General features: G+C 39.6%; 1 protein-coding gene across 1 annotated transcript in view; it reads right to left on the bottom strand.

Moving 5' to 3' along the window:
- Nucleotides 1–18,746, bottom strand: part of OCA2 (OCA2 melanosomal transmembrane protein) — a 473,528-nt gene extending 454,782 nt beyond the window's left edge. Inside the window, exon 1 of the mRNA XM_042941271.1 lies at nt 18,499–18,746. Within this exon, the coding sequence (XP_042797205.1) occupies nt 18,499–18,746 (248 nt within the window). The remainder of the gene's footprint in view (nt 1–18,498) is intronic.
- Between the last annotated feature and the right edge of the window lie 7,510 nt (nt 18,747–26,256).

Consider the following 26,256-nt stretch of genomic DNA (forward strand, 5'->3'; position numbering starts at 1 on the left):
TGATGGAGGCTGTGTGGGTCCTCCAAAGGCAAGGCTCCAGTGGACCTGGGAGAACAACCACATTCGCTGGTGCTGGAACAATGTCATTAGGGTGAAGCCTGGTGCCAGATGTGTGCTGTGATTTTCCATAATAACTGAAAGGCTGCTGCTACACTATCTCAAGAACTTTTTCTGGGGCGGGCTGGCAACCGGCCACAGTCTCTGGGCATCAGCAGCAACCCAGTCCCACAAACGTTCCTGGGGACGACCAGCACCTGGCCATTGCTCGGTGAGACCCTTCTGCAGAAGGGCAGAACCAGTCAAAGCCACAGTCCATCAAAAGTAAGGGGTTGGGAGAAACAACTGCATCTGAGACAAAACTCAGGAGAGAGGTGCTGTCTGGGACTTGGTCACAGACTGTGTAAAAGCAGGGAGTGAATGGAAGCTGAAGATAAAGGACAGGTGCATGATTGCTGATCAGGGAGAACAGATACTAGAGACTGAGTAGCTGGGTGAGGCCATATTCACTGCTCCCACGCATGCACATACACACCTACAAGCACCACAACAATCCACCCCAGTAAGCTAAGCAGTGCCATCTAGTGGAGAACAGAGCCATTACACTAAGCCCCGCCTAACTGGGCCAACCTCGCTCTTCAGGAGCACCAGTCTCTCCACCTGCTTAGTTTATGGACTATAAAAGCGATTCATAGTTTGACTTCTAGGGGAAAACGAAGTAATTTTAATCGTATTTCAATCTGTTTGCTGGTCCATCTATTCAATTTCTTTCTTTTTTTGTTTCTTTTTTCTATTTTCTCTTTTTCGTTTCTTTTCTTTTCCTTGAATAAAGAGAAAAAATTCATTTTTATTTTCAATTTTTTTAATGTTTTCTTTAATATTTTCTACAATATTTTTCACTTTTGTGTAAATTTTTTCAAATTCTATTTTAATTACATAATTTCACTTTAGTCTACATCAGTGTATTCATTTTTTCACATTGTTAACTAATTTCCTTCTTTTTCTTTCACCTTTTTTCACTAATCTGTCAAGCCCCTTTCAACACCCAGACCAAAACACACCTAGAATCTAGCATCATTTATTCGATTTTGTGTGTGTGTTTGTTTGTAATTTTTTTAATTTTAATATTTTTTCATTTTATTTTTTTAATTTTTTTTTACCCCATTAATTCCTTTTCTCCCTTCAAAATGACGAAATGAAGGAATTCACCCTAAAAGAAAGAACAGAAAGAAACGACAGCCAGGGACTCAACAAACACAGATACAAGCAAGTTGTCTGAACCAGAATTTAGAATCATGATAATAAGAATGCTAGCTGGAGTCAAAATAGATTAAAATCCCTTTCTGCAGACATAAAAGAAGTAAAAGCTAGTCAGGATGACATAAAATATGCTGTAACTGAGCTGCAATATAGAATGGATGCCACAGCAGCAAGGATAGATGAGGCAGAACAGATAATCAGCGATATAGAGGACAAACATATGGAGAATAATGCAGAAAAAAAGAGGGTGATTAAGGCAAAATAGCACAATTTAAGAATTAGAGAAATCAGTGACTCATTAAAAAGGAACAACATCAGAACCATAGGTGTCCCAGAAAAGGTAGAGAGAGAAGTGGGGATAGAAGGGTTACAGGAGCAAATCATACCAGAAAACTTTCCTAACCTGGGTAAAGACACAGACACCAAATCCAGGAAGCACAGAGGACTCCCATTATATTCAACAAAAACCGACCATCAACAAGGCATATCATACTCATATTCACAAAATACTCAGGCAAGGAGAGAATCTTGGAAGAAGCAAAGGAAAAAAAGTCCTTAACCTACAAGGGAAGACAGATTAGGTTTGCAGCAGGCATATCCACAGAAACTTGGCAGGCCAGAAAGGAGTGGCAGGATATATTCAATGTGCTGAATTGGAAAAATATGCAGCCAAGAATTCTGTATCCAACAAGGCTGTCATTCAAAATAGAAGGAGAGATAAAAAGTTTCCCAGACAAACAAAAATTAAAGGAGTGTGTGACCACTAAACCAGCCCTGCAAGAAATTTTAAGGGGGACTCTCTGAGAGGAGAAAAGATGAAAAAATACAAACATACATACATACATACATACATACATACACACATACATAAATAAATACCAAAAGCAACAAAACTTAGAAAGGACCAGAACACCACCAGAAACTTCAACTGTACAAGCAACATAAGGGCAATAAATTCGTATCTTTCAGTACTCACTCTAAACATCAATAGACTCAATGCTCCAATCAAAAGACATAGGGTAACAGAATGGATAAGAAAACAAGATCCACCTATATGCTATTTACAAGATACCCACTTTAGACCTAAAGACACCTTCAGATTGAAAGTACAGGGATGGAGAACCATCTATCATGCTAATGGTAAACAAAAGAAAGCCAGAGTAGCCATACTTACATCACAAAGTCTAGACTTTAAAATAAAGACTGTATCAAGAGATGCAGAAGGGCATTATATCATAATCAAGGGGTCTATCCACCAAGAAGACCTAACAATTTTAAACACTTAAGCGCCAAATGTGAAAGCACCCAAATGTATAAATCAATTAATCACAAACATAAAGAATCTCATTGATAGTAATACTATAATAGTAGGGAACTTCAACACCCCAGTCACAGCAATGGACAGATCATCTAGTCAAAAAAATCAACAAGGAAACAATGGCTTTGAATGACACACTGGACCAGATGGACTTAACAGATATATTCAGAATATTTCATCCCAAAGCACCAGAATATACATTCTTCTCCAGTGCACATGGAACATTCTCCAGAACAGACCAAATACCAGGACACAAATCAGCGCTCAACAAATACAAAAACATTGAGATCATACCATGCGTATTTTCAGACTACAAGGCTATGAAACTCAAAACCAACCACAAGAAAAAATTTGAAACGGTAACAAATACTTGGAGTCGAAACCACATCCTACTAAAGAATGAATGGGCTAACCAAGAAGTTAAAGAGGAAATTAAAAAGTTCATGGAAGCCAATGAAAATGATAACACCACAGCCCAAAACCTCTGGGACACAGCAAAGGCAGTCATAAGAGGAAAGTATATTGCAATCCAGGCCTTCCTAAAGAAGGATGGAAGATCTCAGATACACAACATAACCCTACGCCTTAAAGAGCTGGAAAAACAACAGCAAATAAAACACAAAACCAGCAGAAGACAGGAAATAATAAAGATTAGAGCAGAAATTAATGCTATCGAAACAAAACAAACAGTAGAACAGATCAATGAAACCAGAAGCTGGTTCTTTGAAAGAATAACAAAATTGATAAACCACTAGCCAGTTTGATCAAAAAGAAAAAGGAAAGGACCTAAATAAATAAAATCAAGAATGAAAGAGGAGAGATCACAACCAACACAGCAGAAATAAAAACAACAAGAGAACATTATAAGCAATTATATGCCAATAAAATGGGCAATCTGGAAAAAAATGGACAAATTCCAGAAACATATACACCACCAAAACTGAAACCAAGGAAGAAATAGAAAATTTGAACAGACTCATAACCAGTAAAGAAATTGAATTAGTAGTCAAAATCTGCCAAAAACCAAGAGTCCAGAGCCAGATGGCTTTCCAGGGGAATTCAACCAAACATTTAAGGAAGAGTTAACACCTATTCTCTTGAAGCTGTTCCAAAAAGTAGAAATGGAAGGAAAACTTCCAAACTCTTTCTATGAAGCCAGCATTACCCTGATTCCAAAACCAGACAGAGACCCCCCCACTAAAAAGGAGAACTACAGACCAATTTCCATGATGAACCTGGATGCAAAAATCCTCCACAAGATATTAGCCAATCAGATCCAACAATACCTTAAAAAAATTATTCACCACGACCAAGTGGGATTTATACCTGGGATGCAGGTCTGGTTCAATATCCACAAAACAATTAAGGTGATTCATCACATCAATAAAAGAAAGGACAAGAACCATATGATCCTCTCAATAGATGCAGAAAAAGTATTTGACAAAATACACCATCCATTCTTGATTAAAAACCCTCAAGAAAGCAGGGATAGAAGGATCATACCTCAAGATCATAAAAGCCACATAAAAACGACCCAACGCTAATATCATCCTCAGTGGGGAAAAACTGAGAGTTTTCCCCCTAAGGTCAGGAACAAGACAGGGATGTCCACTCTCGCCACTGTTATTCAACATAGTACTGGAAGTCTTAGCCTCTGCAATTAGACAACACAAAGAAATAAAAGGCATCCAAATCGGCCAGGAGGAGGTCAAACTTTCACTCTTTGCAGATGACATGATACTCTATATGGAAAACCCCAAAGATGCCACCACAAAACTGCTAGAACTGATTCATGAATTCATCAAAGTTGCAGGACATAAAATCAATGCACAGAAATCGGTTGCATTCCTACTCACTGACAATGAAGCAACAGAAAGAGAAATCAAGGAATCGATCCCATTTACAATTGCACCAAAACCCATAAAACACCTAGGAATAAATCTAACCAAAGAGGTGAAAAATCTATACATTGAAAACTATAGAAAGCTTATGAAAGAAATTGAAGAAGATGCAAAAAAAAAAAAAAAATGGAAAAAGATTCTATGCTCCTGGATAGGAAGAACAAATATTGTCAAAATGTCGATACTTCCCAAAGCAATCTACATAGTCAATGCAATCTCTATCAATATGACGCCAGCATTCTTCGCAGATTATTTGTTCTAACAAATAATCCTAAAATTTGTATGGAACCAGAAAAGACCCCGAATAGCCAAAGCAATCTTGAAAAAGAAAACCAAAGCAGGACGCATCACAATCCCGGACTTCAAGCTATACTACAAAGCTGTAATCAGCAAGACAGTATGGTGCTGGCACAAGAACAGACACTCAGATCAATGGAACAGAATAGAGAACCCAGAAACGGACCCACAAACGTATGACCAACTAATCTTTGAGAAAGCAGGAAAGAATATCCAATGGAATAAAAACAGTCTCTTCAGCAGGTGGTGCTGGGAAAACTTGACAGCGACATGCAGAAGAATGAACCTGGACCACTTTCTTACACCAGACACAAAAATAAACTCAAAATGGATGAAAGACCTCAATGTAAGACAGGAAGCCATCAAAATCCTCGAGAAGAAAGCAGGCAGAAACCTCTTTGATCTTGGCCACAGCAACTTCTTACTCAACACGTCTCTGGAGGCAAGGAAAACGAAAGCAAAAATGAACTACTGGGACCTCATCAAAATAAAACTCTTCTGCACAGCGAAGGAAACAATCAGCAAAACTACAAAGCAACCGACAGAATGGGAGAAGATATTTGCAAACGACATATCAGATAAAGGGTTAGTATCCAAAATCTATAAAGAACCTATTAAACTCAACACCCAAAAACCAAAGAACCCAGTGAAGAAATCAGCAAAATACATGAATAGACACTTCTCCAAAGAAGACATCCAGATGGCTAACCGACACATGAAAAGATGCTCTACATCACTCATCATCAGGGAAATACAAATCAAAACCACAATGACATACCGCCTTACACGTGTCAGAACGGCTAACATTAACAACTCAGGCAACAACAGGTGTTGGCGAGGATGCGGAGAAGAGGATCTCCTTTGCATTGTTGGTGGGAATGCAACAGTGGTGCAGCCACTCTGGAAAACAGTATGGAGGTTCCTCAAAAAATTAAAAATAGAACTACCCTACGACCCAGCAATTCCACTACTAGGTATTTATCCAAGGGATACAGGTATGCTGTTTTGAAGGGACACATGCACCCCAATGTTTATAGCAGCACTATCAGCAACAGCCAAAGTATGGGAAGAGCCTAAAATGTCCATTGATGGATGAATGGATAAAGAAGATGTGGTATATATATATATACAATGGAGTATTACTCGGCAATCAAAAAGAATGAAATCTTGCCATTTGCAACTACGTGGATGGAACTAGAGGGTATTCTGCTAAACGAAATTAGTCAGTCAGAGAAAGACGAAAATCATATGACTTCACTCATATGAGGACTTTAAGAGACAAAACAGATGAACATAAGGGAAGGGAAACAAAAATAATATAAAAATAGGGAGGGGGACAAAACATCAGAGACTCTTAAATATGGAGAACAAACAGAGGGTTACTGGGGGGGTTGTGGGAGGGGAGATGGGCTAAATGGGTAAGGGGGATTAAGGAATCTACTCTTGAAATCATTGTTCACTACATGCTAACTAATGCGGATGTAAATTAAAAAACTAAAATTTAAAAAAATTTCTAAAAGACAGATTGGAAGAACTTCCGAGTTGGTAAATGCATCAAGATACTGGGAAATTGGTGCATGTGGAGAGAGCATGGAAACACTATGCCACCCCTAACCCCACATCTTGCTTTATCCATATCTTCCACTCGGCCTTTCCTGAGTTGCATCCTTTACAGTAAACCAGTAAGCATAAGTAAAGTCTGTTCCTAAGTTCTAGGAGTCATTCTCGCAAATTATCAAGCCTAAGGAGGGGGTCATGAGAACCCACAATTAATAGTCAATCAGATAGAAGTGCAGGATACCTAGTACTTACAATTGGCATCTAAAGTGGGGACAGTTTTGTGGAACTGAGCCCTTAACTTGTGGGATCTAACACTAACTCCAGGTAGATAGTCACATTATCTATACCCTGCCTTGTTTCACAAAGATTTTAATAGTTTTAAGAAAACACTTACTAACCAGTTTGTACACAGGTGGTATAGCTGATTTGAGAAACTGCCCCTAGACTTGCTGGAAGTCAAAGGACAAAAGGGGTGCAACACTCTACAAACGTCTGCCTGCTTCCCTTCTGTTCAGAATTAACAGAAAATGAACAGGTTGCAAGAGGACTGTTCTCAGAGAGTTAAAAAATATGAAATCCCAAATTACCTTTTCAACACAATATTAAGCAATGTATTTGTAGCTTATCCATAGCATTCTTTAGTTTCATTCTCTTCACAAACCTATAACAGTTAATAAGTTTTCAATTCTCTGAGGTAAAGAGTTGGTTTGCTTTTTTTGTTTGTTTGTTTGCATATCCAGTGATTTCCATCCTGCCTTACCTATATTAGGTTTGAAAGACCTCTGTGTTTTATTACCCACGTGAACACATCTCTTCATTTTATACTTATTTTCATGAAACAAGAATTGCAAAATGTAATGAAGCCCTTGAATAACCTTTAAAAAGAGATGCATCTGGGGCAACCAGACAACACCAGCACATCCCTGCCCAGGAAGAGCATGCTGTTTGAGGAACTCACCTAAGTGCACAAGTGAGGATGGACTACACCCTCCATACTTACACCAAGCTGATCCTTGTCCTAAAGGCTCACACCACAGGAGGACTAGCCAACAGCCATTCTCCTGGGTCTTTTGTGAGCTGCCCCTATAGGTTTCCTAGTTGCTGTTGCTCCCTCTCCTAGAAGCTCTACAGGGGAAGTTGTGGCTCATGAGTGCTCATCTCTACCATCCCTGGGACCTGTCCTCATCTATGGCTGTTGTCTCCTGGCTTCCACCTACTCTCACCTCCCTTACCCTAAACCTATGGACCATCCCTGCATCCCTGAGGTCTGGCCCTTTGCCCTGATGAAGAGGTCCCCAGACTAGCTCCCTAGATACTTCCTTCTGTTTGTCCCCCTGTTGAGGAGGGTAGAAATTTCTGGGCTCTATCCTCACCATGTGGGGACAGAAGGGTTGAGAGAGCTGCACAGAGGCCTTCTTTTGTCCCCCAAGTTTTCTCCAATCCTCAGGCAGCTGCTGGTACATCCCAACTGACCTTCCTGAGCCCTGAGCACACCCTCCTCATGCTCTCCATCCTACTGTACCTGGAATCAGGTCCCAAAGGACAAGACCTCCTGCCTGTGAAGCCCACAATGTGTGTCTCCAGGTTGCCTCCTGGTACACTGAAGGTAAAAGAATTTGTAAAAATACTCTCCTAGTTGTGCAGACTGTTACCCACTTCAATGTCTTACTCTGTAAATTAAAAGCTCATTAGCTTTTCATCCCCTTTACATACTGGCTGGGACCATCCTAATGTCCCAACCCTTCCAGTGCTTTTGACCAGTCTCTTCCTAAATGAGTTTTGTCTGTTATTGGCCTCTTTCATTCTCAGCCTTTGTCATTTCTTACTTATCCTGACTTTCAAGATTATAAGTATTAATACTCAGTTTATTGAACAGCTGACCTTACATGCATAAAGCAGGAACTGCCTCCATTTTCTTTCCTGTCACAGCCTCTAAATAACTTACAGGCATACCTTGTTTTATTGTGCTTCCTTTTACTGGGCATTGCAAATATTGCATTATTTACAGATTGAAAATTTGTGGCAACCCTGTGAGGAGAAGGTCTATTGGTACCATTTTCCCAACAGAAAGAATCCCAAGCAGTCTCCACGCTATCATAAAGGAGCCTGACATGGGGCTAGATCCTATGAACCATGGATCAGGACTTGACCCAAAATCAGGAGTAGGACACTCAACTGACTGAGCCACCCAGGTGTCCCTGCAATATTTCAAATTTTCCACTACTATGATATTTGTTATGGTGATTTGTAATTGGCTATTAGAACTTGTAAAAGCTCAGATGATGGTAAGCATTTTTAAAAATTTATTCTCAAGTTAGTTAACATACAGTGTAGTCTGCTATTTTTGATTCTTTGAGGAACCTCCATACTGTTTTCCAGAGTGGCTGCGCCACACTGCATTCCCACCAGCAGTGCATGAGGGTTCCCCTTTCTCCACATCCTCTCCAACATCTCTTGTTTCCTGAGTTGTTAATTTTAGCCACTCTGACTGGTGTGAGGTGATATCTCAGTGTGGTTTTTATTTGTGTTTTCCTGATGATGAGCGATGTTGAGCATCTTTTCATGTGTCTGTTGGCCATCTGGATGTCTTCTTTGGAAAAGTGTCTATTCATGTCTTCTGCCAACTTCCTCACTGGATTATTTGTTTTTCAGGTGTTGAGTTTGGTAAGTTCTTTATAGATTTTTGGCACTAACGCTTTTTCCTATATGTCAATTGCAAATATCTTCTACTATTCCATCAGTTGCCTTTGAGTTTTGTTGATTGTTTCCTTCACTGTGAAGATTTTTTTATCTTTATGAGGTCCCAATAGTTCATTTTTACTTTTATTTCCCTTGCCTTCAGAAACATGTCAAGTAAGAAGTTGCTGCAGCCGAGGTCAAAGAGGTTGCTGCCTGTTTTCTCCTGTAGGATTTTGATGGTTTCCTGTCTCACATTTAGGTCTTTCATCCATTTTCAATTTATTTTTGTGTATGGTGTAATAAAGTGGTCCAGTTTCATTCTTCTGCATGTTGCTGTCCAGTTTTCCAAGCACCATTTGCTAAAGAGATTATCTTTTTACCATTGGATACTCTTTCCTGCTCTATTGAAGACTAGTTGGTCATACATTTGTAGGTCCATTTCTGGGTTCTCTATTCTATTCCACACAGATACATAGATTCTATTCCAATAGATCCACAGATCTATTCCATTGATCTATGTGTCTGTTTTTGTGCCAATATCATACTGTCTTGATGATTCCATCTTTGTAATAAAGGCTAAAGCCTGGGATAATGATGCATCCAGCTTTGGTTTTTCTTTTCAACATTACTTTGGCTATTTGGGGTATTTTGTGGTTCCATACAAATTTTAGGATTGTTCTAGCTCTATGAAGAATGCTGGTGTTATTTTCATAGGGATTGCATTGAGTGTGTAGATTGCTTTGGGTAGTGTCAACATTTTAACAATATTTGTTCTTCCAATCTAGGAGCATGGACTGTTTTCCCTTTTCTTTGCATCTTCTTCAATTTCTTTCACAAGCTTTCTATAGTCTCCAGTGTACAGATCTTTTACCTCTTTGGTTAGGTTTATTCCTAGGTACTTTATGGTTTTTTGATGCAATTGTAAAGGGATCAATTCCCTGATATCTCTTTCTGTTGCTTCATTATTGGTGTATAGAAATGCAACTGATTTCTGTAGATTGATTTTATATCCTGCACCTGTACTGAATTCTTGTATCAGCTCTAGCAGTTTTTTGGTGGAGCCTTTTGGGTTTTCCATGTAGAGTATCATGTCATCTGTGAAGAGTAACAGTTTGACTTCTTCTTTGCCAATTTGGATGCCTTTTATTTTGTTTTGTTGTCTGATTGTTGAGGCTAGGACTTCCAACACTATGTTGAATAACAGTGGTGAGAGTGGACTCCCTGTCATGTTTCTGATCTAGAGAAAGCCCTCAGTTTTTCCTCATTGAGGATGATATCAATGGTGGGCCTTTAATATATGGCTTTTATGATATTAAGGTATATTCCTTCTATCCCAACGTTCTTGAGGGTTTTTATTAAGAATGGATACCGTATTCTGTCAAATGCTTTTCTTTTTTTAGTGTTTATTTATTCTTGAGAGACAGAAAGCATGAGTGGGGATGGGACCAGAGAGAGAAGGGGACGGAGGATCCAAAGCTGGCTCCACACTGGCAGTGGTGACTCTGATACAGGGCTCCAACTCACGAGCCATGATATCATGACCTGAAGTCGGACATTCAACCAGCTGAGCCATTCAGGCACCCCTCAGATGCTTTTTCTGCATCTATTGACAGGATCATATGGTTCTTATTCCTTCTTCTATTAATGTGACCTATAATGTTGGTTGATTTGTGAATATTGAACCAGTCCTGCAGCCCAGGAACGAATCCCACTTGATCATAGTGAATAATTCTTTTAATGTACTGTTTAATTAGATTTGCTAGTATCTTGTTGAGAATTTCTGCCCAATTCCACCAGGGATATTGGGCTTTCATTATTCTTTTTAGTGGGGTCTTGTCTGGTTTCGGAATCAAGGTAATTCTCGCTTCATAGAATGAGTCTTGAAGCTTTCCTTCCATTTCCACTTTCTGGAACAGCTTGAGAATAGGTATTAACTCTGCTTTAAATGTCTGGTAGAATTCAATCTGGTCCAGTAATCTTATTTTGGGGGACAATTTTTGATTACCAATTCAATTTCTTCACTGGTTATGGGTCTGTTCAAATGTTCTATTTCTTTCTGTTTGAGGTTTGATGGTTTGTGACTATCTAGGAATTTGTCTGTTCTTCAATATTGTCCAGTTTTTTTGGCATATAATTTTTCATAGTATTCTCTCATAATTGTTTGTATTTCTGTGGTATTGGTTGTGATCTCTCCTATTTCATTCATGACTTTACCTATTTGGGTCCTTTATTTTTCTTTTGGAAAGTCTGGCTAGGGGTGTGCCTGGGTGACTCACTCAGTTAAGCATCCAACTTTGGCTCAGGTCATGATCTCATGGTTCATGGGTTTAAGCCCTGCATTGGGCTCTGTGCTGATAGATAAGATCCTGGAGCCTGCTTCAGATTCTGTGTCTCCCTCTCTCTCTGCTCTCTCTGTCTCTCTCTGTTTCTCAAAAATGAATAAACATTAAATTTCTTTTAATTAAAAAAAAGTCTGGCTAGGGGTTTATCAATTTTGTTTATTCTTTCCAAAAAAACAACTCTTAGATTCATTGATCTGTTGTACTAATTTTTTATTATATACTGTTTATTTCTGCTCTAATCTTTATTATGTGTCTTATTCTACTGACTTTGGGGTTTCTTTGCTGCTGACTTTCTATCTCCTTTAGGTGTAAGATTAGGTTGTGTATTCAGGACCTTTCTTGCCTCTTGAGATAGGCCTCAGTTGCAATGTATTTTCCTCTTAGGATTGCCTTTGTTGCATCCCAAAGGGTTTGGACTGTTGTTTTTTCATTTTCATTTGTCTCTATATATTTTTAAATTTCTTCTTTAATTTCCTGGTTGACCCATTCATTCTTTAGTAGGATGTTTTTTAACATCTGTGTATTTTGGGGCTTGTCAAATTTTTTCTTGTGGTTGATTTCAAGTTTCATAGCATTGTGACTGATAATATGCATGGTATGATCTCAAGCTTTTTATATTTGTTGAGGATTGTTTTGTGAACCAGTATGTGATCTATGTTGGAGAATGTTCCATGTGCACTCACAAAGAGTATGTATTCTGCTGCTTTAGGATGAAAAGTCTGAATATATCTGTTACATCCCTCTGGTCCAATGTGTCATTCAGAGCTATTGTTTCCTTATTGATTTTGTGCCTAGACGATATGTCCATTGTGTAAGTAGAGTATTAAAATCCCCTACAATTACAGTATTATTATCTATACATTTGTTTATATTTATGATTAATTGATTTATAAACTTGTGTGTTCCACATTGGGAGCAGAAAAATTTACAATTGTTAGCCCTCCTTGATGGGTAGACCCCTTACTTATGATATAATTCCCTTCTTCATCTCTTATTACAGTCTTTGTTTTAAAATCTAGTTTGTTGGCTTTAGCCTCTACTACAAAGCTGCAATCATCATTGACACAAAAACAAACACATTAATCAATGAAATAGAATAGAGAACCCAGAATTGGACCCTCAAATATATGGCCAACTAATCTTCAATAAAGCAGAAAAGAGTATCCAATGGGAAAAAGACAATCTCTTTAGCAAATGATGCTTTGAGAACTGGACAGCAACATGCAGAAGGATGAAACTGGACCACTTTCTTATACTATACACAAAAATAAATTGAAAATGGATAAAGGACCTAAATGTGAGACAGGAAACCATCAAAATCCTACAGGAGAAAACAGGCAACAACCTCTTTGAACTCAGACACAGCAATTTCTTGCTCAACATGTCTCCAAGGCAAAGGAATTAAAAGCAAAAATGAACTATTGGGACATCATCAACATAAAAAAGCTTCTTCACAGTAAAGGAAACAATCAAAAAAACTAAAGGCAACTGATAGAATGGGAAAAGATATTTGCAAATCACATACTGGATAAAGAGTTAGTATCCAAAATCTATAAGGAATTTACCAAACTCAACACTCGAAAAACAAATAATCCAGTGAAGAAATGGGAAGAAGACATGAATAGACAGACACTTTTCCAAAGAAGACATCTAGATGACCAACAGACACATGAAAAGATGCTCAACATCATTCATCATCAGGGAAATACAAATCAAAACCACACTGAGATACCACCTCACACTGGTCAGAGTGGCTAAAATTAATAACTCAGGAAACAACAGATGCTGGTGAGGATGTGGAGAAACAGGAAACCTCTTGCACTGTTGGAGGGAATGCAAACTGGTGCAGCTGCTCTGGAAAACAGTGTGCAGGTTCCTCAAAAAAATTAAAAATAGAACTACCCTATAAACCAGCAATAGCACTACTAGGAATTTATCCAAAGGATACAGGAGTGCTGATTCATAGGGGCACATGTGCCCCAATGCTTATAGCAGTGTTATCAACAACAGCTAAATTATGGAAAAAGCCTAAATGTCCATCAACTGATGAATGGATAAAGAAGATATGGTTTATATATATACAATGGAATACTATTTGGCAATGAGAAAGAATGAAATCCTTCCATATGCAGTAACATGGATGGAACTGGAGCATATTATGTTAAGTGAAATAAGTCAGTCAAAGAAAAACAGATATGATACATTTTCACTCATATGTGGAACTTGAGAAATTTAACAGAAGACCATGGGGGAAGGGAAGGAGAAAAAATAGTTACAAACAGAGAGGGAGGGATGCAAACCATAAGAGATTCTTAAATACAGAGAACAAACTGAGGTTTGATGGGGGGGGAGATGGAAAAATGAGTGATGGGCATTGAGGAGAGCACTTGTTGGGATGAGTGCTAGGTGTTGTATGTAAGCGATGAATCACAGAAATCTACCCCCAAAAACAAAAGCACACTGTATACACTGTACATTAACTAATTTGTCAATAAATTACATTTTAAAAATAGTAATAAATAGGGGCGCCTGGGTGGCTTGGTCGGTTAAGCATCCGACTTCAGCTCAGGTCACGATCTCGCGGTCCGTGAGTTCAAGCCCCGCATCGGGCTCTGTGCTGACAGCTCAGAGCCTGGAGCCTGTTTCAGATTCTGTGTCTCCCTCTCCCTCTGCCCCTCCCCTGTTCATGCTCTGTCTCTCTCTGTCTCAAAAATAAATAAACGTTAAAAAAAATTATTTTAAATAGTAATAAATAAATAAATAAATAAATAAAATCTAGTTTGTCTGATATAAGTATGGCTACTCCAGCTTTCTTTTGACATCCAGTAGCATGACAGATGGTTCTCACTTTCAATCTGCAGGTGTCCTTAGGTCTCAAATGAGTCTCTTGTAGGCAGAATATAGATGGATTTTGTTCTTTTTTCAATCCATTCTGATACTCTATGTCTTTTTATTGGGACATTTAGTCCACTTACATTCAGAGTGATGATTGAAAGATATGGATTTAGTGCCATTGTATTATCTGTAAGTTTCATATTGTGGTGATGTCTCCGGTCCTTTGTAGTCTTTGCTGCTACTTCCCATTCAGAGTCCGCCTTAGGATTTTCTGCAGGGCTGGTTTAGTGGTCATGAACTCCTTTAGTTTTTGTCTGTCTGGAAAAGCCTTTATCTCTCCTTTTATTCTGGACAGACTTTCTGGATAAAGGATTCTTGGCTGAATATTTTTCCTATTCAGCACATTGAATATTTCCAGCCACTTCCTTCTGACCTGCCAAGTTTCAGTGGACAGGTCTGCTACTAACATCATGTGTCTACCCTTGTAGTAGACACATAAAGTACACAAAAGTACCTTTTGTGTCTAGCTGTTTTCAGAACTCTCCTTCAAATCTTTGTATTTTGTAAGTTTCACTATGATATGTCATGGCGTTGACCTGGTTTGTTAGTTTGAAGGGAGTTCTCTGTGCCTCTTGAACTTGTATGCCTGTTTCCTTCCCCAGATTAGGGAAGTTCTCAGCTATACTTTGCTGAAATAAACCTTCTGCCCCTTTTTCTCACTCTTCTTCTCCTGAGACTCCTATGATTTGGATATTTTTTAGTTTCTTGGAATCACTTAATTCTCCTAGTCTCCCCTCATGTTCTAGTAATTTCCTTTCCCTCTTTTTTTCTGTAAGTTTATCTTCTACTTAACCTATTCTCTCCTCCGCTTCTTCCATCTTCGCAGTCACTGTATCATTTGTTTTGCATCTCAGTTATAGCATTTTTAAATTTATCCTGACTAGTTCCTAGGTCTTTGATGTCTGCAGAAAGGTTTTCCCTGGTGTCTTGTGTGCTTTTTTCAAGCCCAGCTAGTAGTCTTATGACTGTTATTCTAAATTGTTGTCAGATATATTGTTTATATCTGTTTTGAGCAAATCTCTGGCTGTCATTTCTTCCTGAATTTTCTTTTGAGGAGAGTTCTTCTGTTTCATTATTTTGGCTAGGTTTCTGTCTTTTACATGTTTTAATAGCTTGTTATATGTCCCGTACCTGGAAGTACTACTATATTAAGTAGGGGTCATACACTATCCAGGGCCTGGCACTTCAGGAATTTTTTGGTGTGTTGCATACACTCTATTGTGGCATTTTGGCTGCTCTATCCCACTGGTCAGTCCTCTTCAAAGCTCCTCCTTTCTTGTAGTGGTGGAGTTTTTTGGACCTTCAACCAGTTGTGCTTTGATTTGTTCATTGAAGTAGCCCTATAAAAAAAGGAAAGGGTGGGGGGGGGAAGCCTGATCCCACACAAAGAGAAAAATGAAAAGGGAGAAAAGAAGACTAAACAGTATAAGTCTTAATCCAGAGAGAGAGAAAATAAAATAAAGAAAAAGAAGATATTGGAAAGGTGTAAAAAGAGTGAAAATGCCTGACTAAACAGCAAAAAAAAAAACAAAAAACAAAAAACAAAACAGAAAAAAATTATATATATATATATATATATATATATATATATATATATATATATGAATTGACCAAAAACAAATCAGAAACTATGAGCCTGATTCCAAAAGAAAAAAAAGAAGACGGTAGAGAGAATAGAAGAACAAACAGACAAACCAACAGACAGAGAGACAAACAGACAAAAACAAAGAACAGTTGTCTGGTTGTGCCTTGGACCAGTGGCTATGCTGACCTGGAGGAGAGGTTGGCTGCGTTAGCTCAGTCTAGCTCCAGTAGAAAAGCAGTTGCCAGGCATGGAGGAGCGGGGTTTGGTGTAAGCCCGCCTCCACTGGTGGACTGCTGTGCTGCTTCCCTGAAGTCCCTCCATGTTGGTGTTTGGGAGAAAAATGGCCAACATTCCGATCTCTCCCCCAACCGGGTGTCTCAAACCATGCTACTTAGGCAGCCATCACAGAATAGCAGTTAGCTTGCCCTGCTCCACAGTTCTCCTGCGCCTTCTAGGCACTCGACTGGGATTCAAACCCTGATGTCTTAAACGGTCCTGCACTGTGGGGACCCTGTCCAGCTGTAGGGCCCCTCAGCCCTGCTGATAAAAGGTCTTTGGCTGCCACCAAAGGGTCTTTTGTCCTGGGGAGGCAATAAATCCTCTTCCCACAGTACTGGAAGAAAGGGACTATTCTCTCCCAGTGAGCCCCTGAGATTGCTACAGCACCCTGGGCTGGCTCCTTCTCCCGCCAGGCGTGCACACACAGCCGGCTCCAGTCCAGAGAAAGTCGGGCACTTTCATACCTCCAAGTTTCAGCTCCTAAGGCTGTTTGCAAAATGGAAACCGGCGCTCTCCATATTTCTCATTCCCCAGTCCATGGTCTGGAGAGGTTTTCCTCTAATGCTAAGTAGATACTGAATCCTTCTCTCTTTCTCTCCCTTTTGTCTGTTCACAAAAGGGGCTCCCTCCCCACCTTGCCTATGCCATTTTATCTCCCCCAATTAGTATACACATACCTCGATCCCTCCAATGTCTCCCTCCACCTGCGGAGATCCTTCTGCCACTCCGCAGGTTGATTTCCTGGGTGTTCCAAGTGATCTGACCTCAATACAGCCGTGTTTGAGGGACAAGGGAAATCCAGGTTCCCCTACTTCTCAGCCATCTTTGATGGTTAGCATTTTTAAGCAATAAAGTATTTGTTAATTAAGATATACACATTGTTTTTGTAGACATAATACTATTGCACACTTTATTAGACTACAGTATAGTGTAGTCATAACTTTTATTTTCACTGTGATACCAAAAACTCATTTGAGTTGCTTTATTGAGATACCTGCTTTCTTGTGGTGGTCTGGAACCTAATCAGAAAATCTCTGAGATATCGTTGTATATAGATTTGTCCTTTTACTCTGACTCAGGTGGAGCCCATAGCTCTCTCCTATCTCCAGGCGTAAATCTACATAGAGTCAATCGAGAATGTGAGAAAGCCAGCCTCACACCCAGCCTCAGCCAACCTGAGGCAGTGGGTGGTGGTAGAGGGGCCCTTCTCCTTTGCCTGCTCCTAGCTGCCTGCACAGTTGGGGTAGTGGAGTGTGGCTTGGAGCCATGGCCAACCTATTTTATCTCTCTAGGGCCTCCCAGGTAAGGAGCTGCCCCACCCCCACAGTTCCAGGTGTGGGACACAAACAGGCAATGGCCTCCTCTAGCCCTTTACAAAATAAAACTGGCCCTCACAGCTGGGAGCTGCCCACCCACCCCAGCCCAGTGGGAAGCTCTCCCATGGGCTAGGTAGCCCTGTGCGCATGCTTTGACAAGTGGACGCAGCCCCACCATACCTGCAGCCCTTTACTGGTTCAGGTGGGCCAGGCACTGACAATCCCCTACTCAGCTCCAGAGAGGCACACTCATGGGCAGGTACCTCTCCCCATCCCCACACACCTACTGTGCCGACGTTCTATATTCACAGGAACACAGCAGCGGAGCAGCTTGAGCCAAAGATGCTGATGACAGCAAACTCCCAAGCATCAAAGCAGATGCCATGCAGAGCTAGGACCTGAGAAGGCAGTCTCAGACAAGTGGCAGGACTATATACCACACTTGTATGTATTTCTGTGATCTTTGCCTTTTTCAACATTAGACCACTGGTACTGCGTGGGTCCTGGTTAAGCAGGACTTCTTGCCTGTAGGGACCAGGATGCCCAGATCTGTAGGGTAACCAGTATGTCCCTACATGGGTATGAATAGACACTTATAGCACACTTTTATACCTATTTATTGTTTTACTTTGGTAAATATTTAAGGGTTTATCAAAAGTTTTTTTAATGTAAATCAAGATTTTTCTAACGTGAAAAAAATATTGAAATGATTCACTTGACATTTATAGGAATAAAGCATATTTCAAGATACATATATATAAGCATATAAGGATACAGCATGTGCTTTTTAAAATCATGGAATACTTTTAACGCCTTAAAATAATATAATAAATTCCAAGTTCATGCTAAAAACTCTTTTCTATTTTTGTAATCTTTTGGGGTTATGTTAGCTACATTTTAGAAAGAGCATTCATTTGAAACAGGCCAGGAAAGTGATCTAATGACAGAAAGATTCTTGCATTCCTTGTATAATATCTGAAAATTTCCCACAAAAAATAGGGGAACTACACTCATAAAACACAATATGTGTGGCTTCCACATTTACCAGATAAAACTATTATAAACTCACCTCTGCTCTGTGAGGAATGAACCAAAATCCTGGTCCACAGAAGCCAAGCAGCTCTGCCCAGTTGCCCTGCTGGAGTAGGGGGATGTGGGGTCTACCCTGTTGACTCCCTGCAGTAGCCTGTGGTTGCTGGTGGCAGGTACCGCCAGCCCTGGCCTTCCCAGACCAGCACACATAGGAGCAGATGACTGATGTAGCTCCATCTCCAGCACACCAGAGGTCAGCCCACCATCTTTGTTCTCTAGATGCATGTTCCGTTGTCACTCTTCTCACCAGGTCAGCCAGAAAGAAACCACTGTTGATGAAAAGCAAACTGGAAATATTGTTTGCACTTTGGGGAATCCATATGGAATCCATGCAGTCTCTCTCTGAAGCATTAGTTAAGTTGTAATATGTGTGCAGTATGAAATGCTATTCAACTAAAATGCTCTATAAGGATATTGATTGATATGGGGGAAAATTAAGGATACAGAAAAAACATTGATAAACTATGATATTTTTCTTGATATAAATATATACATAGCATTTTCATAGAACAGAAGACCAAAAAGACCCAGCCTCTGAAACATGAGTACCTCTGGATGGTGGGGGCTTTCTCCTTTGTTCCTGTCTATGCTATGGTTTTATGGGTTTTGCATCTAACAAATTAATACCTTTGTAATGAGAAAATAATACCTACTATGAAAATGAAAACAACTGCTTATTGAAAGTAAAATTAAAAGGTTATGATGTCCTACTCTTGGATTATATTTCTAACCATTACAATTTTATTCTTTTACATTTGCTAGCATCCCATAACCCCAGAAATAACCTTTGATTTGCAGCAGAATGGTTTGCTTTCAATAGTTGCTTTGAACCCAACACTCGTTGTGAGCTTTGGTTGAGCAGGATTTGCAACACTGAGAAGCAATGTACATGACTATGGGTTCAATGGGTACAATACATGGATTCACCACTCCTTGTGACTCACTCATCAGTAAGAAGAAGGTGGAGTGTTGGTAGAATATGCCTGTATCAAAAAGTAAAGTAAATACATTTACATTAGTTTAATGCAATGTTTCCATTGTCTGGTAAAAACAAAGTCCACATGCATGTATGAACTGCAAAATACAAATTGTACAACTTTCCTGATTCCACCTACAAGTTAAATGCTCTCATATTTGCATTTAAAATGATACTTCAAAATAAAGATCAGGGATGACATTCATGCTAATAATTTAGGTTTTTAATTTGTCCTTCCTTAGAATAATGACATTTTAAAATACTGTGACAAGTCAAGAAAAAGAGTGTGGAAGAAAGGAAAAAGCTTTACATTTTAATACTCTTAACATCACTTTTTTCCTGTTTTTTAAAAAAGGAGCCCTACATTTTCATTTGCATGGGGCTCCAGAAATTATGTAGTTAGTCCTACCAAGAGTTTGGAAAGGTATCCTCCTTGTTCTCCACTGCAATCTTCTCCCATCCCTAAAGTATTCCAGCTGCTTTAGAACATGTCATTGGAATGCCCCACCAACCCCTTACTGAAACAACTAATATCTTCCTGGTCATATCTCTTCATTCTTTGAAGATCTGAATCATAGCTTGTGGTCTTGTTCTACCTTTGTCATATTTTGGTTTCAACATCTACAGAGATGATGCTTCCCACCCCCTGGACTCTCAGTTATGTGATCACCTCAATGGCAGGGAGCTTCTCTGCTTCTTCATCAGCCAAACACCCCCTGTCCCCACTCCTCTTCCCAGCAAACCCTCTCCTCCTACTTGCCCCAACTCATTCTGTCAAGCTCACCTGATGTGTGAGTTTTCTATTGCTGCATAACAAATTACTACAAAATTGGTAAGCTTAAAACAACACATGTTTATAAGCTCAGGGTTTCTGTGGGTCAGGTGTTGGGGCAGGCTTAGCTGGGTCATTTGCTAAGGATCTCAAGGTGTCATCAGGCTTTTTTTCTTATCTAGAGGCTCAACGAGGGAAAAATCTGCTTCCAAGATGACTCAATGTTGGCAGAATTCACTTCCTGGTCCTACAGGACTGGGGCCCTGGCTTCTTGATAGCTGTTGACTAGAGACCACACACTAAGCTCTCAGAAGCCACCCTCACCTTCTACAGGTTCCTGCAGTTCCTTGCCATGTGGACTCGTCCAACTGCTCACTTCATCAAGCAACCATGAGAGTCTCCAGAGTGAATCCACTGGCAAGGCAAAATTTTACATAATGTAACACAAAAACAGGAGTGACATCCCATCAACTGCCTTTGCCATATCCTACTGGTTGGAAGCCAGGCACAAGGCCTACCTTTAACTCAGGGGAGGGAATCACACAAGGACATGACCACCAGGCAGTAGGGATCATGGGGGCTACCCTGGGGTTTGTCTGCCACTCATGGCAAAACTCCCAACATTGGCTTTCCTGCCCTGTGCCAGCATCTAAGCAGCTGAATGTAGCCATAGAGAACCCTCTGTGGTTCTGACAGTCTTACATGACTTCTGTGTGCAGTGTTCCCACTGGGTCCTAAAACTGCCCAACAATTTTAACACATCTCCCAAGGCAATTTTCATTCCTGTTCTCCTCCATCTCCCTCCTTAAACTCCCATACACCCTCCCTCCTTTTCAACCTCAGCTGCTGCCTTTGCCTCTTCCTTCCTTCACTGACTGAATCAACCAGGGTCCAAGAAGGAACTAGAAGCTGAAGACGTAACCGTGGAAACTGGTTACACAAGAGATGGACATGCTGTGACACTCACCAAAGGCTAACAATTAGCAACAGTGGGAAAATTTCCACCCCACCATAGCTGAGAGCAGAGGAAGAAGTGAGTGCAGAAACCATGGTGGGCCTTTCTGAAAGAAGGTGGAGTGCCAGAAGAGATGCCTCCCAAAGCAGAGTGGAGTGGTAAGAAGTACCAGCTTACCTCTCCCCATCCCTCAATCTCCCAGCAGAGCTTCCTATTGGCCAAACTCAGCAGGAAGATGCTGACCTGGGAGCCCAAGCAGGAGCCAGACACTGAGATTCAAAGCAGAGAACAGTGAAGGTGATGAATGTCTCCGATAGCAAAAGTCCCAGAATTGGCACACTGACAAAACTAGTAGGAATGAGAATAAAATGTCCAGCCTCCCAAGTACACAACAGTTTGCAACCCTACTGGGTACACTGGAACCCACCCACTCTCACCTACTCAGTTGTATTGTTACAATTCTCCTCTCCTGAAGAATTCAGGCCAGCATGGAAACATACTGTGATATCTGCCAACACTATAAAGATACATCTCAGGACTACTGCTCCCAGGAAGACAGAGTAGACCTACTTTTCCCTCTTTCTCTTGATAAATACAATGAAAAACCTGACATTTTGTATAAAACAACCATAAGAAGACTCTGAAAGGTAGAGAGAAGAAAGAAAACTGGTTAGGGACCCAAGAAATGACAGAGCAGTGAGGCCCCTGAATTTTTATTTTGCCTCATATATCCCAGAAAGGGTGCTGAAGAAGTTGGCAACCTGGAAAGACCAACAAGCACAAAGCAAAAAAGTCCCAAGAAAAGCATGCTTTTTTTTTTTTAACATTTATTCATTTTTGAGAGACAGAGAGAGAGAGACACAGCATGAGCAGGAAAGGGGCAGAGAGAGGGAGACACAGAATCCGAAGCAGGCTCCAGGCTCTGAGCTGTCAGCAGAGCCCGACGCGGGGCTCAAACTCACGAACTGCGAGATCATGACCTGATGCCAAAGTCGGACGCTCAACAGACTGAGCCACCCAGGCTCCCCTAAAGCCTACTTTTTCTAACCAAAGGAGTAGTTAAGGTGCAGCTTAGCAGGACAGAAAACTTTTAGGCAGTAACTGCTTTACTGGAGCCAAACACTGCAAACCCATATCCACCCAAGACAGCAAAGGCCAAGTGGGGAGTCTAAACCTCCACCCTCCCCAGGCTGAAATAAAGGACCCAGGCCCCCATCCCTATTGGTGTCAGAGAAGACTTATGGGGATCTGGGATGTTCACCTCTACTGGGTGCTAGGTAGTCCCATCTCCTCCCTACACACCCCTCAACCCCTGTGTAGGCAGAAACCACACACTGGGAACCTAAACTTTACCCCTCCCTGCAATAAAAAGAACCCCTCCCCATCTTTGCTAAGATTTCAGAGGAGGCCAAGTGGAAAGTCAGGACTTTAACCACTGCTTGGCAGTAATGAGGGCACCCCCAATGGTGTCACTAGAAGCCACATAAGAAGTAATATGGTGCTTTACCCCCTTCCAGCCAGGATGGTAGGTGTGGTGTCAGAGGAAGTCAGGCCTTTCTGCTGGTGTGGTGTCAGAGGAAGTCAGCTAAAAGAAACTTTAAATAGGAATACAGAGTTTCATAATACCCAAAATGTTCAATGAAACTCAAAAGGTTTTAATTAAAAAAAATCAACTGTCACAGTGATAACCAGGAAAACCTCAACCTGAAAAAAATAGAAGAAAACATTTAAATAAAAGATGTTAGAATTATCTGACTGAAATTTTTAAAGCAGCCAAAATAAAAACACTTCAACAAGCAATAACAGACACTTGAAGCAAATGGGGGGAAAAGAGAAAATCCCAGCAAAGAAACAGTCTCAGAAAAGAAGAGCCAAATAGAAGTGGGAAAAAAAAAAAAAACAATAGCAAAATTAACACTCAAAGATGAGCTTAACAACAAAATGGAGGGGGGTGGTGAGAAAAGAACTGATGAACTGGAAGACAGAACAACAGAAATACAATCTGATAGAGTTTTAAAAAAATTAACAGAACCTCAGAAACATGTGGGACAATAATAAGATATTTAACATTCATGTAATCAGAATCCCAGAAGAAGAGAAAGACTGTGTAGCTGAAAAAGCATTTAAAGAAATAAGGGCTGAAAACTCCCCAAATTTGGCAAAACACATAAACGTTACAGATCCAAGACACTTAATGATATTAAAAAATGATAAATTCAAAGAAATCCACATCAAGACATAAAATAGACAAACTTCTGAAGACTAAAGAAAGACAAAGAAAAACCCTTGAAACCACTAGCAAATGACAATATACCTAGACAGTAAAAACAATTCAAATGACAGAAGAAGTGGAATATTTTTTGAAGTAATGAAAAAATAAAAACTATTAACCTAGAATCTTCTATCCAGTGAAAATATCCTTCAAGAATGAAGATGAAATCAGACCTTCTTAGATGGACAAAACTGAAAGAACTATCCTAAAAGAATGGCAAAGGGAAGTTATCAAAACATAAAAGGACAGCTAAAGGAAGGAATTCTGGAGCATCAGGAAGGTAAAAAAGAAAAAATGGAAACAAGAAATGGGTAAATACAACATTTTCCTCTCCTCTTGGATCTTCTAAATTATGTTTGATTTTGAAACAAAAATTGTAACACTCTTTGATGTAGTTATAAATCTATGTAGAGGAAATATTTAAGACAACTTTATCACAAATGGAGGAAGTAAAAGGATATAGAGAGGGGTAAGGTTTTTCTAAATTTAACTCAAACTGATAAAATGATAACACTATGACAAGTATTGTATATATAATTTAACACCTAGAGAAACAACTTGAAAAAGCTACAAAAGAGATATATTCAAAAATACAGGAGATAAATCAAAATGGAATTACAAAATAAAACAATTAACCCACATTCCTAACATTAAACTTCCATTGAATATAAATGGTATAAATATAATTAAAAGACAGAGACTGGTAGAGTGGATTATAAAACATGATTCAGCTATGTACAGTCTACAAAAAAATTACTTCAAAAATAATAATATAAGTAGGCTAAAATGTGAAAGAATGGAAAAAGATATTCAAGCATTAATCCAAAGAAAGCACAACTGGCTGTATTGATATAAGATAGACTTCAGAAAAAATATTAGGTGCAAAGAGAGACATTATATAATAATAAGAGTCAATTTACTAAAAAGACATAGAAATCTTAAATATGTATGTACCAAACAACAGAACTGCAAAATATGTGATGCAAAAAACTAATGGAACTGAAAGAAGAAAGACACATGTACAGTTCTATAGTTGGAAATTTCATTTCCCTCTCAGCAATTAATAGAACAACCACACAGAAAATCAACAAGGATATAGACGCAATGAATAACACCATCAACCAATAGGATCTAATTGACACATATGGAATACTCCACCCAACAACAGCAGAACATACTTTTTAAGTGCCCATAGAACATATACCAATGTATACTACATCTTGGACCATAAAACAAACCTCAGAAAATTTATTTTTTTAATATGATTTATTGCCAAATTGGATAACATACAGTGTGTACAGTGTGCTCTTGGTTTTGGGGGTAGATTCCCATGATTCATTGCTTACATACAACACCCAGTGCTCATGCCAACAAGTGCCCTCCTCAATGCCCATCAGCCATTTTCCCCTCTCCCCCCACCATCAACACGCAGTTTGTTCTCTGTATTTAAGAGTCTCTTATGGTTTGCCTCCCTCCCTCTGTTTTTTCCCCTTCCCTTACCCCATGGTCTTATGCTAAGTTTCTCAAGTTCGACATGAGTGAACACATATGATATCTGTCTTTCTCTGACTGACTTATTTCACTTAGCTTAATACCCTCCAATTCCATCCACGTGGCTGCAAATGGCAGGATTTCATTCTTCCTCATTGACAAGTAGTATTCCATTGTATATATTAACCACATCTTCTTTATCCATTCATCAGTTGATGGACATTTAGGTTTTTTCCATAATTTGGTTATTGTTGATAGCGCTGCTGTAAACATTGGGGTACATGTGCCCCTATGAATCAGCACTCCTGTATCCTTTGGATAAATTCCTAGTAGTTCTATTGCTGGGTCATAGGGTAGCTCTATTTTTAATTTTTTGAGGAACCTCCACACTGTTTTCAGAGTGGCTGGACCAGTTTGCATTCCCGCCAACAGTGCAATTGTTCATTTTAGCCACTATGACTGACCAGTGTGAGGTGGTATCTCAGTGTGGTTTTGATTTGTATTTCCCTGATGATAAGTGACATTGAGCATCTTTTCATGTGTCTGTTGGCCATCTGGATGTCTTCTTTGGAAAAGTGTCTATTCATGTCTTCTGCCCATTTCTTCACTGGATTATTTGTTTTTGGGTGTTGACTTTGGTAAATTCCTTACAGATTTTGGATACTAATCCTTTATCCAATATGTCATTTACAAATATCTTTTCCCATTCTATCAGTTGCCTTTTAGTTTTGTTTATTGTTTCCTTTGTAGTGCAGAAGCTTTTTATCTTCATGAAGTCCCAATAGTTCATTTTTACTTTTAATTCCCTTGCCTTTGGAGATGTGTCAAGCAAGAATTGCTGTGGCTGAGGTCAAATACGTTGTTGCCTGTTTTCTCCTCTAGAGTTTTGATGTTTTCCTGTCTCACATTTAGGTCTTTCATCCATTTTGAGTTTATTTTTGTGTATGGTGTAAGAAAGTGGTCTAGTTTAATTCTTCTGCATGTTGCTATCCAGTTCACCCAGCACCATTGCTAAACAGACTGTCTTTTTACCACTGGATACTCTTTCCTGCTTTGTCAAAGATTAGTTGGCCATACATTTGTGGGTCCAATTCTGGGTTCTCTATTCTATTTCATTGGTCTATGCGTCTGTGTTTGTGCCAATATCATACTGTCTTGATGATTACATCTTTGTAATATAGGCTAAAGCCCGGTACTGTGATGCCTCCCACTTTAGTTTTCTTTTTCAATATTACTTTGGCTATTCAGGGTCTTTTGTGGTTCCATATA

This window comes from Panthera leo, chromosome B3 (assembly GCF_018350215.1).
Source record: "Panthera leo isolate Ple1 chromosome B3, P.leo_Ple1_pat1.1, whole genome shotgun sequence".
NCBI lineage: Eukaryota > Metazoa > Chordata > Mammalia > Carnivora > Felidae > Panthera > Panthera leo.